Source organism: Morus notabilis, unplaced genomic scaffold, assembly GCF_000414095.1.
Source record: "Morus notabilis unplaced genomic scaffold, ASM41409v2 Scaffold523, whole genome shotgun sequence".
In the NCBI taxonomy this organism is placed as follows: Eukaryota; Viridiplantae; Streptophyta; class Magnoliopsida; order Rosales; family Moraceae; genus Morus; species Morus notabilis.
The window spans coordinates 205854-221590 of NW_010360304.1; the positions used below are offsets into that span (position 1 = coordinate 205854).

Genomic DNA, 15737 nt, shown 5'->3' on the forward strand with positions numbered 1-15737 from the left:
ACTATCAAAACCCCCATTGTAGAGATATTCGATTGTTTGTTTGCTTTCCCCTTCCCCTCTCTTTTCTAGTTGTCTCCTAAAACTTGAACCACAAAATGCGGACATTTTCAAAAAAGATAAAAATAAAATGCAGACGCGCCTTTTATTAATAGCCATGCAATCACTTTCAAATGCATCATCCTTTTTTACTAGCCAAAAAAAATAAATAAACAAAAAGCATCGTCCTTTTTCATTTGCCCTCTATTAGTTAACAATAAATTGGGTGCCAAGTGGTGCCAGGGGTATTTTAAAATATATATATATATATATATAAAAGATAAAAATAAAATGTAGGCATAAGCATTTGTTAAATAATTAAATTGCATTATTTTCAACCTCTTTATCAATCTTAATCATTTTTCAGGGAATTTATGATCATTTTCATTCAAATTCTCAAAATTATTGGATGAAGAGATGGGGATTGGTCACATATAATTGGCAATCACAAAATTATTAAAAACATAAAGAAATTTTAGAACTCTTTTTCTGATGCTGGGGTTGCCATAAACTTGCGAGGGGTTAGGTGCATGAACCCCCTTAAGTATTGACTTAGATTAACATGTGGAAAAAAGACCAACTTATTTGGTAGAAAAAATTGAAAACAAAAAATTTTTCTTTTTATAATTCTCTGTTGAGATAAAATATATATCCTTCCGGCAAGACAAAGCTTTCAATAACAAGATTTTTATTTGATTCTGTTATTTATTTAATCTGATTTGATCTAAGAAAAACAAAAATAACGTCATATTACTATGATATTTGTTCTATTACATACCATTACTTTTTATCTTTTTTAAACATAGAAAAGAAAAGCTTAATATTTAAGTAAGTTGAAATATTGACCGCCTAATATTCCAAAGTTTTCTCTTAGGAAATGCACCACACAATTATAATAGTCCTTGGCGAGCATCCGCAGAGGGACAAAAGGTCCATTTAACATGGCCATACACTACTTAAAAAAGCGCGCGTACACACACGCACAATTTGCAAGTTATCTTAAAATATAGATTAGTTGATTTTTTTTTTGTTTTTGTTTGGATATTTCCTAATATTTGTTTGGTGACTCGTGCTATAGACAACCAAGACGTCTATATTCTAAATTAAATTATTTGGCTTCTAATCGTAAATATATCATCCACTTGTCCGAGGGGTTTCTCATTATCAAATGTAAACCTATGAATGACCCCACAAGTGGCAGTGGGAGAGTAGGACAAATTTTACTCTCGGTAATTTTTTCATCGTCCGTAAAAGGAAAAATGTAAACTTTTTCATTATTACCGGACAACAAGATAATCAACACTTGCAAATAAATTGAAACACAATAACATGTGACGGTAAAACTTAGGTCCATGTTGATATAATATAATATCTTTGCAAGTAAATTAGTATGCATTGTGATGGTCAATAAGAAGCAATAATATTCGGCGGCTCTAAGGTTAGGGTCATTAAGTATGATTTATATTTTGGATATTTCATAAACAAAAACTTTTTTCGGTTTAAAATTTTTCTTTTTTCTCATTGAATAGTAAAAATAATATTATCTATCTCAAATTTTGGAATTCTTATCCGAAGATGAAGATCCTTGAAAATAATATTATATATCTCAAATTTTGGAATTCTTATCCCCGAAGATGAAGATCGTTAAAAATAATATTATATACCTTAAATTTTGGAATTCTTATCCGAAGATGAAGATCCTCAGGCATTTCTCTTTCCGGTAGGATTTTGGTAGGATTATCTCTTTTATTTATAGTAGTTGAAACTACGCAGGTAACATGTTATATTTTTATGTAAGGATTTATAATTTCTTCAAATATTTTTTTTATTGACTTAGTATTCGTTTAAAAGTTTAGCTTAGTAAGAAAATAAAAATAAAAAATTTAAGTGGAGCAAGAGTTAAAAGGAAAACAAAGTTTTTAGTAGAGTAAATTAGAAAGTAAATTATTTATAGAGTACGTACATAAGGTAGTTTTTAAGAGGGTTATAAGGAAAAAAAAAAATTAGGTAGACACACATTTGAGAAAATATGATATCAGTAAAGCTATTAGAAAAAAATATTTTATAAGAGCCGCATTTGGCAAAAGAATATTTAGTAGGTTCATATGTGAGAAAAATTAATTAAACGGAGAAAAATTAGAGTAATTTTATTTATGAGAAACTTGAGAGTAAAATTGAGAAAAAGAAAACCATGTGTAAATATGCCAATAAGAAAAAGTGTTTCGAGAAACACATAAAAGGGGATCAAACTACAAAATAGCCTTCAACAAAAAGGAAAAAATAGGGATATATTTAAAATAAATTATTTTAGTGAGTGGAAAGCAAGGAAAAAATATTTCAAAGAAACACATGTAAACAAAATTAAATTGTATAGAAACTTAAAAAAAAAAACAAATAGAGAAAAAAAAAAGGGAAAAAGATAACGTCCTTGTGTTAAAAAGAAGGAGAATTCTCCTTGTAGTGGCAAATGTTAAAATGAACAAAAAATCCTTTTTTTTTTTTTTGACTCTTTTATGTATGTTAGATATTAAAGATTAAAAATAGATTTTATATTATGTTTGTTCATGAATAAAAATATTTTTCCATTTAAATCTCATTTTATAGTGTTGATAAATTTTTTCAACTCATAATTTACTATGATTATGGTAACTTATTTAGGTTTATTATGTGGTGTTACTTTGTTGTTATATATATATATATATTTAATGGTATATATAACTTTTAGGGGGTCAAATATGAAATATTATAGGCAGATTAAGTTTGGCATCTATAACGGGCTTAATGTCATATCAATTTTAAGAGTCTACACTGGAGGCATATGGCGTCCTGAAAGTGAATATAATTTTTTTTATTATTGTGTTGTTCGATAGTTTATCTCATTTGTGGATTTTTTGTTTTTGTTTTTTTTTTTGTTTTTGGAAAATGGGATCATTTGTGGATTTACATGCATGTTAATTAAAAAGAGTACACAAAAAATCCTTCATATTCTTTAATACAAATAATAGATTGATTTTTTATTTATTGTAATGATTAAGTTATTATCAGTCGTATTTTTTACAAGATTAATGATTGTAATATCTGTTCCAATTGAGAGAAATTTTCGCCTCTATATTTTTAAGAAAATCTCTAAAAAAAAAGATGGTAATAATATATAGTCTTCTTTAGAAGAAAAAATATATATAGTTGAACGCTGGTGGGCAAGAAAAAAAAATTGAACACTAACATACGTCAAAATTTTAGATAAAGTATATGAAGTTTGAAATGAATATCATCAAAATACGACAGTTTCATAACTCCTCATATTGATTGTCATTTTTTTTTTTTTTAATTTGTCGACCATCATTTTTTGTGCTCAACTGGTGTTTTCTCTTTTTTTCTTTTATTTAAGTGCAAATAATACAACAAAGTGATACAAGCATGAGATTAACATCCGAGTCGTTCGGAATTATGCACGTGATACATGAGGATTTAACCCAAAAAATAACAATATCTAATTTCATAGGATTAATTATTATGATAAATGTCTATCACATGCGGCCGCTGCTCGTAAATTGCAACACGCACCCCGATATTTTAATTGCAACACATACCCCGATATTTTAATTGCAACACACACCCTTACTGTGATAAGTTTGGATATTTTTTTAATCAACTAGTGTGTTTGGTTATGATTATGTTTTCAAGATTAGTTTTTTTTTTTTTTTTTTTTTTTGAATAGAAGATTAGTATTTTTAATGAAGCTTTGTATTGTGTTTCTCGTTGTAATTATTACCAAAACACATTATAGGCAAAGATTTTGGACCAGTTGACACTTATCCCCTAAAAATTTTGAGCGTGAGATTTATTTGTTGGTTTAGCCAGTATTAAAACAAAAATTTTGTACATTTAATAAATGCAAAGTTTTTTTTTTCACACGACTTCAAAATTTGCATTCAACTACCATACAACATTAAAATATGATCAAGTTTTCCATCCATACAAATAAAATCTAAAATTATTAGGCATTGTTCATTTGATGACTCTAGTAATATTACTATAACGTTTTTTCTTATAAAAATTCAAATTTAACTTTTTTACTATCATATTTTTTTCTCACACATACAACTCAAGTTATGACTTGAGTTGTACAAATGAACATACCCTAGTGTTATAAGGTAGGCTTTACTATTTGAAAGCTTACAATAATAATCGTAGAAACCATGTGCATTTATTGTCGGTTTAATCAGTTTAAGAACACTAAACTAATAGAAAACTAACACAAACAATAGTGGTAAAAACCGACTAATAATCCAAAAATATCAATGGTTTGATTCCATTTGATTCAGATCAGTTGGTTTTCACGGTTTGTCATTTTTTAAACACCTCTAGTTCATGATTCAAAAATTGATCAACTTAAGGTATTGTTCATTTTATGACTCAAGTTATATTGTTACAGTATTTTTTCTCATAAAAATTTAAATTTAACTTTTTATTATAGTATTTTTTCTCATATACACAACTAAAAACATGACTTGAGTTGTACAATTTAACTAATAAACTAGCCGATAATAGAGAGAGTTTATTGCAAAGAATGAGAACAGAGAGATTTTTTAGAGTTTTTAATTTTTTTAATATATTTAAAGAAATTTTCAAAATGTGAGTTTTAAAAATGATAATTAATTAATAAAAATAATAATTTTAACATTTTATGTCTCAAAAATCAACTATAATGTATTAAAAAAGGTTTTTAAAAATGTGTACCACTAAATAAAAAAAAAATACAGCATCAAAAGTAGATTTTAGATACAACACTGGGAACTAGAATGAAATTTTTTCTTTTGTAAAACTAGAGATAAGGCTTTTATTAATCACGTCCTTTTGCACTGAATTTAAATATGCAGAGTGAACGAAATAACTAGCCAATGAGGACGAGAGTAAACATTTGTTGCGAGTGGACTGCAGAGTGAACACGAAATAACTAGCCAATGAGGACGAGAGTAAACATTTGTTGCGAGTGGAAACGATTATTTTTTTATTTTTAACAAGTAAAACGAAATATAGATGCTAGCAACACGAAAGCCCCTCCAAAATTATAGCTATTAGGGGTGGGTCCTACAGAAAGGACAAATTGACGAGCTCACTCTGACAACTTTTCCATGAAATCAAAACAAGACAGACGACGTGGTTCCTTCTCATTCGTGAGAAAAGGGGAACAGCAAATTCTTCTTCTTAAACCCACCCACTTTGACCACGCTCACCAGAATCACGCGCGAGTGTGCGTTTCGTCAGATTTTCCTAATTTAGGACCTTTATTTGTTGCGTTACTTTTTTATTTATTAACTTAAAATTTTGATTAATAGAAACAATTTTAGAGATGTTTGGTTCATGAATTAAAATTATAAGATTAAAATTATTTTTAATTTATGTGTATTTTTTATGAAAAAAAATACTGTAATAAATTATAAATTATAATTCAAATCAAGGTATAAATTTCTTTTCCAAATATCCCTAAGATTTTGCATCTTTCTTTTTGGTAGGACGACGAGCATTCAGAATTATACTGAAAGCAGTTTACATTTGTTGATTATTAAATATCAAATACTGAAATAAGATTTAAAAAAAACCTAAATTAATATCAATAAAGAAAAAATTGTACGTTAATCATTGCTTTTTTTACATGAGTCTCATCAAACAATACATAAAATAATTAGGAGAGGTTGTCATGTGGCAGTCTCCTTATTTATTTTTTTATATTTTAATTTTTTATATATTTTTTTAAAATATATTGTTCTTCATTTTATTTTTATGAGAATAATTTTTTTTACATGTATTCTTATTTTAAATTTTCTTTAAATGTGTCTTTATTTAATATTTTCTTGTCAGTTGTTATTTTTACACACATTTCTTTTTAAATAAATTCAAAAATTCTTAAATAATTGTATAAATAAATTTTTCATTACTCGATAAATAATAAATTTTTCAGACGTCTCTAATACGATAATACATGCTGAGCACGTTATAAAAGTAGTTAATAAAAAAGAGCACAAGAAACACACATAAAAAATTTCTAACAATACTATTTTCTTAAAAAAAAGGGACTTTTAGGAAAAGGTCACTATTAAAATTTATGAATGGTTTTGGCAATAGAAAAATGAACTTTTAGAAGAGAAAAAATGACAAACAAATATGAAACACCCAAATCCTTGACAACATCATGTGAGCAAGAAATATGGTAATCCAATTTCATCGGTAATTTACTGTGATAAAAATAGTTTTCAATTATATAATATGTAAATTAAAAAAAATACTAACACCTATCTTCATTGATTCTGAACAATTGAACATTTTTTAATGAGAAAATTGCTAAACTTAATATTTGATTGTATGAGTCTAATTTTTTATTAATACCTAATTATTTGATTAAAAATGATATTAATCAAGAGTACAAGGTGAAGATTCAAACTCATTCAACGTAAAAATTATTTGTCTCCTTTCTCCCTTTATTATTATTATTATTATTAACATTAAAAATGAAAAAAAAATGTAACGAAATATGCAATGTTGCAACATTTTTCTATATTCTACCATAAAACATTTCTTTCTAAAAAAAATTCTGTAAAACTTTTAAGAGGCTTGCGCTAGAAAGTAAATCGTCCATTTCCACATCTACCAATTCAACAGTTCCATAATTCCCAACTTCTCCTCTTTCTTGCGTACAAGAAACTCTTTTTTTTTTTTTAATACATATTTTCCAAAAAAGTTAATATAATCCGATAATAATAATAATTTCTCACCAATCACAAACCCGGCCCATCCCCCTTTTGCCTTTATAAGCCACCACTATTATCCCACTTTCTCATACGCACTTCCCTCCCCAAAATCATTGACACTCCCATACGAGAGAAACGATCACTGTGGCGAGAGATATGGGTTCTTTCAGATCCTCATCGGCCATATCCATGGCCTTCCTCATCTTCGCGATCTTCACCTTATCGTCGGCTCTTGACATGTCGATCGTCTCCTACAACCTCGTAGATCAGTCCAGTTCCAGGACCGACGACGAGGTTATGGCGATCTACGAGGCGTGGCTTGTCAAGCACGGCAAGGTCTACAACGCCCTAGGCGAGAAGGAGAAGCGGTTCCAGATCTTCAAGGACAATCTCAGGTTCATCGACGAGCACAACGCTCAGGACCGGCCATACAAGCTCGGTCTAAACCGGTTCGCCGATTTGACCAACGAGGAGTACCGGTCAACGTACCTCGGCACGAAGATCCGCGGCCAGAAGAAGGTCAGCCAGCGGTACGCGCCGCGCGTCGGTGATGACTTGCCTTCCTTCGTCGACTGGAGGAAGGAAGGTGCCGTTGTTGGGGTCAAAGATCAAGGAAGCTGCGGTGAGTTCCTTTGCTAAGCTATTACTGTTTTTTTTATTTATTTTCATTTTTATTGAAATTTTATAATTAATTTTTTTAGCTCGTGTATATTTGATGCCTTTTTAGAGAATTTTCTTTTAAAAGAAAAAAAAAGTTTTAAGTCTTGAGATTACAGATCGTTTATTTTATAATTAGTTTAGAATTTAAATTTTACTGTGATAAAAAAATTCTTAAAAATAATTAGGTCTACAGTAAATTTTTTTTACATAAATCCTATCTTAACTTAAATTAAAAATTTTAATTAGTAAATTAAATGAACTCAATTTTCGACAAATTATGTTATACGAGATAATTACTGTTTATTACTTTTTTTTACGTGTTTGTCAGAAATAATTGATTATTACCTTTTCCCTTTATCTTAAGGATTAAAGTATGATCCTTGAAAGATTTTATTGCCTAAAAAAACAAAACGGGATTTAAAAGAAGAAAACTTTGCGGTAGGGTATGAAATATTTGTTACCGAAATTTTGTTATATTTCCGAAACACAAGTACTGTGTTATTTTTTATCCTTAATCATTAAGGAGAATTATATGACGTAAAAGCATTAAATTTTTATCAAAGTTTGATCTTTTAAAGTACTAATGATATAGAAATTTCTCAAAGATAGAAATTGTTGGGCGTTGGCTCGTTTCAGTTAGTATTGACTTTCGCTTTTGTGGAGCCATTCTTTCTTCCTAACTGAATATTTTATTTTATATTTATTTACTTTTTATTTGAAGGTTTCTCTTTTTGTAAAATTATTCCTAACTACATATTCATTCATTGATTTAATTTTTATTCAAGGGTAAAAATAAATAAATTTTTTAATTTTTTGCTGGGGAGATATTTTTACTAGTTGTATAAAAGAGGTAAAATAAAAATTAGTATAGTAAGTATTTATTTAGGTAATTATAAAGAAAATATCTATTTTAGGCTGGAATGATGAGCCATTCCTAAAAATGACTTAATAGGAAAGTATTATTAATAAAATAACTTATTAAAAATTTTTATTCCATTTTAGGAACCACCAAGAATATTTACTTTTTACATAAAACAATAACTGGATGGTCATTTTTTTAAAAAAATAATAAAAAAAGACATTTTGTGAATTTTAATTTTTAGATAGTCATTCTAGCAAATTTCACGTTTCTTTGAGCTCGGGACATGATGAAAGGGGCCACTAAACGTTTAGGCTTGTAGCTTTCCACTCCCGTTGGCTCCCCGGCTGCATAAAATAGTGTGTTAATGGGTATAGGCCACGCTTGTCTGAAGGAGATGTACCTACATGCCCCACTCAATTAATTGCTAACCTTTATTTAGTAGTAGACACTTTGCGTGAAACCAGTAATAGTGGACCAAAGTTTGTAGACGTGCAGATATTTTAGAATTCCCTTCTTTTTCAAAGTTATAATGGAAAGCACGGGCATTTTATTTTTTCTGATATTTAATTTCAATCTGAAATTTGTAATAGAGCTATAACCGGTTAGGAACTCAGGATGTAGGAGATTAACCCAGACATTGAATAAGAAATAAAAGCATGACTAGCACAATGTGGGTCAGCTTCTACTGGGTGCATTGAGAAATGAAATTTTGCCTGTAACTTGCCTATAATAAAGAGCGAATGAGAAATGGAACTGCTGTTGAGTTCCTCCGGGAATGCACTTCTTTGTTCCAAATTCTGGGAGAAAAGAAAAATTGTTTTGTTTTCCTTGCCTTGTGAAGTGTGCTATAATTTTCTTTTTAACGATTGGGTGTATAAAATTGAAGGGAGTTGCTGGGCTTTCTCGACAATTGCTGCTGTTGAAGGAATAAGCAAGATAGTTACCGGTGACCTTGTCTCACTATCGGAACAGGAGTTGGTTGACTGTGACACTTCATATAACGAAGGATGCAATGGTGGTCTCATGGACTATGCTTTTGAGTTCATCATCAAAAATGGTGGTATTGACTCTGAAGAAGATTATCCTTACAAAGGTTATGATAGCAGATGCGACCAGTACAGGGTTTGTATTTGTTATATCTAAAGCATATAAAGAAAACAACTTGGGCTAAAACTAATTCAAAAAGATTTGAAAAGAGAGAAGATTTGTGCTCATCGGTTTGATGCTTTGTCTTCTGCAGAAAAATGCAAAGGTCGTTTCCATTGATGATTATGAAGATGTTCCTGCAAACGACGAGAAAGCATTGCTAAAAGCAGTTGCAAATCAGCCCGTAGCCGTTGCCATTGAAGGAGGTGGCAGGGCTTTCCAGTTGTATGTGTCGGTAGGTTTTTCTCGTTCAAATCCAAAGTTCTTTTTCACTGCGCAATGATCAAGCATCTCATATTGATCTTTTCTTCTATTGAACCATAACTTTCATTTTCTGTAAAGTGGGTCGTGCTTTAGCTTTAAACATCATATGCTATACCCGGGTGCCCCTCAGATGAATTTGTTCGTAAAGGCTCTTACTTTGAGGGCGCTTAGTTAATGATCTTGTCAGGTATCTAATAGAAGATATTAATGTCTTTCTCAATTTCTTCAGGGTATATTCACCGAAACCTGTGGGACTTCACTGGATCATGGTGTTGCTGTTGTTGGGTATGGAACAGAAAATGGTCTTGACTATTGGATTGTGAGGAACTCGTGGGGTTCCAACTGGGGTGAGGACGGCTATATCAGGATGGAGCGTAATCTCGCCAGCACTCCAACGGGCAAATGTGGAATTGCAATTGAGCCCTCTTACCCTATCAAGAAAGGCCAAAATCCTCCAAATCCCGGCCCTTCTCCTCCAAGTCCGGTAAAGCCTCCAACAGTCTGTGACAACTACTATTCATGCGCGGACAGCGACACCTGCTGCTGTGTCTTTGAGTGGGGAAGGTATTGCTTTTCCTGGGGATGCTGCCCACTTGAGGCTGCCACCTGCTGTGAAGACCACAACAGTTGCTGCCCTCATGACTATCCCATCTGCAACATCAATGCAGGGACATGCTTGATGGTAAGAGCAACTGAACTTCTCTATCTCCCTCCCGTTCTTAGCTTTACTAGAGCCAAGCGGTTGGGATATTTCAACATTATACCAAAGAGAGATTATGCTGTTTTGCACATTTTCCGTTTCATTTTTAGCAAAGAATTTGTTTCTCATTACATGGTTTCCTGATCCAACAGAGCAAGGACAATCCCCTGGGAGTGAAGGCATTGAAGCGCACCGCTGCAAAACCTCACTGGGCTTTCAGACTCGATGGAAAGAAAAGCAATGCTTAAGCAAACACATTCAAAGCTTTTATGCCAGTGTAGCCAAAGCTAGGAAGGGTAAAAGAATCCGAGTATGCTTTTGGAGTTCTCCTTGGTTTAGCATACTCCCATTTCCACCGTCAAGACAGACGGGTTGAAATGCTTATCAAGATTAATTTCAGTTGCTGATATTTGTACATAAAGCTCTTTATTTATGGGTTGCATATGAACTTACAGACAGATATTGTTGTAAGCTGCAAAAGTTCCCTGTAAATTTTCATAATTCCTCATTTCCCCTTATCAATTGCACCATCATTGTAATGCTACTCGGACTTTGTTCAATACTAAATGGCATTATCCCTTCAGTTTCTCAAATCCCAGTCAGTTTAGAGAGTTCATATCTCCACATTATTTTATGCCAACAATTAACGCATAAATGAATCTTAGAGGCTTGATGTCTGCGCATTCTGGTTATATTTCTTAGGCGATTGGTCCTTACTGGCAATTAGAAAATGGCAATGTTGTGGCTCTTTTAAGGTTGCATCGTTGAATATTGCTCTTGGCAAATTATGCAACTTTGTCAGGAAATCTCTCCACTCCAAGGAGTTCTATTTTTCTGTTTTTTTTTTTTTTTAAACGATCATTTCGGTCTACTTTCATAAATTAGATATAAATTGGTTGCTGTTTCCAGATCTTTTTCCAAGGGACCCTAAAAAATAATAAGGGCCCTAGTTGAGCGAATTCCTTCTTAATTAACAAAACTGAAGTTGCATGAAAAAGTATCCTTGAAAAAGAAAAAAGAAAAAAAAAAGTTGCATGATAAATGTTTTAATGTTTCATTAGTCTACAACGTTATGATATTTCCTACCGATTAATTTCATTGAACCGGTCGTCCTTCTAACCAAAAATAAAATAAAACAAATACCGGTCATCCTCACTAATTAACTCTGGGGAATATGAAATTCACACGCCACCGTAGAAGAGATACTTTGAGTATCAAAGTTGTCTACGAAATTTTAAATTGTTAATTGATCAAGCATCTTTTTGGTCAAATACTGACTTTTGCGCCTGGTTGATGAATTATTTTTCTTTTGTTTTTCAGCCAATAAAAGAAGGAAATAGAAAAGTATTAAAATTTCACTCCAAAAACAAATTGGTACTGAAAATTTTATACTTGTATTGTTATTAATTACACTATTAATAACATGATAAGGTCGGTACTGTTATAAAGCGTTGATGTGGTCCTTTTTCCTGCAAAATTGTACTGTTTCAATACATGCAGTGGCCAAGGAAAAATAAATAAATGCATTTGCAGGATGTTTAGTTTATAGATTAGAATTATGAGATTTACGTGTATTTTTTGTGAGAGAAAATACTGTAACGAATCATTAATCATAATTCGAATCGGTGTACGAACCCCCCAACTAAATAAGTTTTTAGTTTTGCAGAGAAACCGGTCTGATTAGATTTTATCTAAAATAATAACACAATTCAATTTTTTCTTTTTCTCTTTCACACAATTCAATTATTTCGATCAGAATAAACGATAACTACAGAGTAGATTTTATTCTTTAACAAAACATGATACGTGGACTCAATAAGAAAAATAGACTATTATTATTTTAACGGAAACGTCGTTGTATGAAAAATAGAATATCTATAATACATTGGCCTTTAATGTTAAGGTCCATGGTTTAAATAATTCATTTTGTTAAAATAATAAAAATAAAATCTTTCCATTTCGTCCTCTTTTCATAATGCCTAAAGTTATAGGAAAAGCACATAAATAAAAATAGAATGGAGAGAATAGAACAAAAATAGTGAAGAAAGGGACAAAAGTAGATGCTAAACAATTTTGTGTAATGAAGTACCTTCTAACACTCGTATCTTTTGTCCAACAAATACTTATTACGTTCTAAAGTACTAAAAAAGTCACACCAATATCTCACAACCCCCCCTTTTCTTAGTTTCATTTCATATCCATCCATTGAAATTCCATCGAAAACAAAAAAGAAAAAAAAATCCTCCCATTAAAAAAAATATCGGAAGACTGACATCCTAACAAGTAACAAGACCTTATGTTGTCAATTTTTATCTTCCAATTTGTCTTGGGGGACCATTGCATATGGTGTACATGCATACTCTCCCCTCTCAAAAGATAAGGATAGGTCCCGGAGTTGAACCCCACGCTGCCCAAAACCTCAATAAGTGGAGTTGTGACCTTAAAAAAAAAAAAAAAAAAAAAAAAAAAAAAATTTTTGGGATCTTTTTTTTTTTCCATTTCCATATTAATAGACGTCATAAGTACTATGGAAGTACCGACAATTAACATAAAACTTTGATCAATACATAATTGTGTTTTGTTTTATTTTGTTTTTCAGTTGCTCTAGTCCAACCTTTGTACTCCCTTCAAAAGAAAAATGCTCTCTCATAATACAAGACAAGACATATTACATGATAGCTCGAATAATTGATTGATTAATTATTCGTTAAACATGTTCTATCAACAAATTGAGCTACCAACCAACCATCCATCCAACCATTCTAGTCCAAATCTACAAACTAGCCGCAAACCATCTTTTGCACATAATAAATGCAAATGTACTTTTCTCCTTAATTAATTGAGATTTAGAGCACTCTGAGTCTCCGTCTCTCCCTGATCTCTCACCGGTCGAAATCCCGGCTCCATTGTTCCCCTAACATTCAGCTCTAAACTGGGATTAATTATGGAACTCGGTTTCTCTTCTTGAAATGTGTCCAAACGACAAGAAGACTCCACTTTTATGTTACCAACAACAGGCTTCAACATCTGGCTTGTAGAAGTGCTAATGATGTTATTATTGTTGCTGCTGTGGACAAGCATGGAATTAGTTTCCTTAGCGTCAATATTGGAGTTATTATAACAAGGCATAACCGAAGGTAGCTTTGTGAGAATGGCTCCGAGGCTGCATGACATGGAAGGTAAGAGTGGTGGCATTTGCCAAAGGGGCGAACATTGTGATCCTGACATGCCGTTACTCTGTGGTGTGTTCCAACCCAAGTTGATGGACTTTGTCGGAGAATCATCGGATATTTCGTTGAACAATCTTTTCAAACCGGTTGGTTGGCGCTTCTCGTAGATTGAAATGGCTGTTTCTTGTGTTTCAATGATTTGGGTGGTGTTTGGTTTGAGAGAGTGAGGGTGTTGAATTGGTAGGTATGGCCTTTGCATGGCAAACACACCTGGTATGCTTTGAAGGTAGCTGAATTTCCTCTGTATGTTGATCACCAGATTGAGATCTTCCAAAATCTTAAAAAAAAATAATAAATAAAAATAAAAATAAAAACTTGTGTTGGTTAGTTAACAAACTGTAGAAAAATTTTAAAAGGAGGGATGGAAAAAGAGATCACAGAGCAAAAGAGAGAAACCTTGTCAAATGAGCCAAGTTGAATTATGCCTTCTCTAACCGAAATTATTGCTATAGTCTGGTAGAGTTAGAAAAGTCAGACAAGTTAATTCTTGGTTGGTTTGAATGGAATTGTAGACTGGTGTTGATTGTATTTCAAAAAAAAAAAAAAGGGCGTCATTTTCTGTGATTGGAAAGTTATACCAACCTGAATGCCTGACTTGAATTGAAACTCCCATGCTCTTGGTTGCTGTAGGTAGAGGAATTTGAAAAAAAAATAAAAATAAAAATAAGGACTAAGGAAAAAAAAAACCAGTGATACTTGTGTTTTGTATTAATTTTCTAAGAAAACAAAATTGAATTGGCTTACGGGTTCAATGGACACATTCCATGAGGAAATGAAGTTAGGATCACCCTCATTTGATGGATCCCTGAAAACCCATTTGTGACTATTATCTGCTGCCACTTTCCCCACTAAGCTGCAACCATTAAACCAATCTCAAATTAATGTGCTTCTTTGACCTTAAATAACATATTTATATAGTTTCAAACAGAAATATAGTTTGAATTCTCACCCTTCTCCATAGTTATAAACTTCATGTGACATTTTGAAGAAGACATCAGCTCCAAACCTCCCTCTAAGGTATCCACTACCCGCTTGTTCACATTCGTACAAGTCACAATATCCATCTTCCCAAACCAGAATCCTGCAGTCCAAACATAATTAACCACATTAATTCATCAAACTTAGTAACCTTAATCTTGTCACAATTCTATAGTGTTTTTTTTTTTTTTTTTTTACCAGTTCCTTTTGTTTCCTTTGGAACGGTCAAGAGCACTCCCTCCATAATCCCACCTGCAATATCAAATAATGTTAAACAAAGCAATAAATTACTCACATTAGATTAGCTTATAATAATGAAAACTTGAACAAACTAAAAGGCCTTTCAAAGTAAAATCTCTTACTTGGGAGGAGGATAATTCCGAGGCAAGATCCTCCAAAAGACTGCGTAGACCCATTTGGAAGAAGCTGAAGTCTCTGAATGTGAACAGAGGCTTCTCAGAGTGTGCTGCAACAGACAGTTAAGCATGGGAAGTCCACTTTCCATTGTCTCACAGAGAGAAAGAGACACAAACACAAAAACATAGAGAAAAGTATAATAAGCAAGCATTGTACTCTCCTAGCCGCCCATTACAATTATATAAAGGAAAGAAGCAAAAAAAAAAAAAAAAAAAAATATGGGGTGCGTTTAGAACTCGTTCTAAAATAATTTTATTTTTTTTGTATAAAAAGAAAAATGAAAACGTTTTCAATCTTAGACAGAAATTATTTTTGAAAATGTGTTTGGTAGTTTTATCAAGAGATTATTTTCAGTGTAAAAAAACAATTAATGTCTCTCCAATCTTAGACAGAAATTATTTTTAAAAATGCGTTTAGTAGTTTTATCAAGATATTATTTTCAGTGTAAAAAAACCATTAATGTCTTTCTTTCTCTCTCTACTCGAGAGAAGAGAAAATGAAAACAAAAAATGAAAAATAACTAGAAGTCATTTTTTATTTATCTCTCATTTTACACTAAATCAAAGAATCATTTTCATTTTTATTTTTTGTCTTTATTGTGTCAAATACCGTTTTGAGAACGTTTTTATTTTTTTTTTATAAAAATATGAAAAATAAAAATAAAATCAATTTCAATCACGACCATGCTAATTAAA

General features: G+C 31.5%; 2 protein-coding genes across 2 annotated transcripts; one reads left to right on the forward strand and one right to left on the reverse strand.

Annotated features, from left to right (window-relative positions):
• The first annotated feature begins 6863 nt into the window (after positions 1 to 6863).
• Positions 6864 to 11010, forward strand: LOC21392235 (low-temperature-induced cysteine proteinase). Its single transcript, XM_010096350.2, has 5 exons — positions 6864 to 7407; positions 9194 to 9429; positions 9548 to 9688; positions 9947 to 10399; positions 10570 to 11010. The coding sequence occupies exons 1-5, from the start codon at positions 6942 to 6944 to the stop codon at positions 10663 to 10665; spliced, it is 1392 nt and encodes a 463-aa protein (XP_010094652.1). The 5' UTR covers positions 6864 to 6941; the 3' UTR covers positions 10666 to 11010.
• A 2037-nt stretch (positions 11011 to 13047) lies between these two features.
• Positions 13048 to 15171, reverse strand: LOC21392236. Its single transcript, XM_024164421.1, has 7 exons — positions 14988 to 15171; positions 14824 to 14877; positions 14597 to 14728; positions 14392 to 14500; positions 14230 to 14271; positions 14044 to 14100; positions 13048 to 13924 (listed from the first exon to the last, which is right to left on the reverse strand). The coding sequence occupies exons 1-7, from the start codon at positions 15128 to 15130 to the stop codon at positions 13253 to 13255; spliced, it is 1209 nt and encodes a 402-aa protein (XP_024020189.1). The 5' UTR covers positions 15131 to 15171; the 3' UTR covers positions 13048 to 13252.
• Between the last annotated feature and the right edge of the window lie 566 nt (positions 15172 to 15737).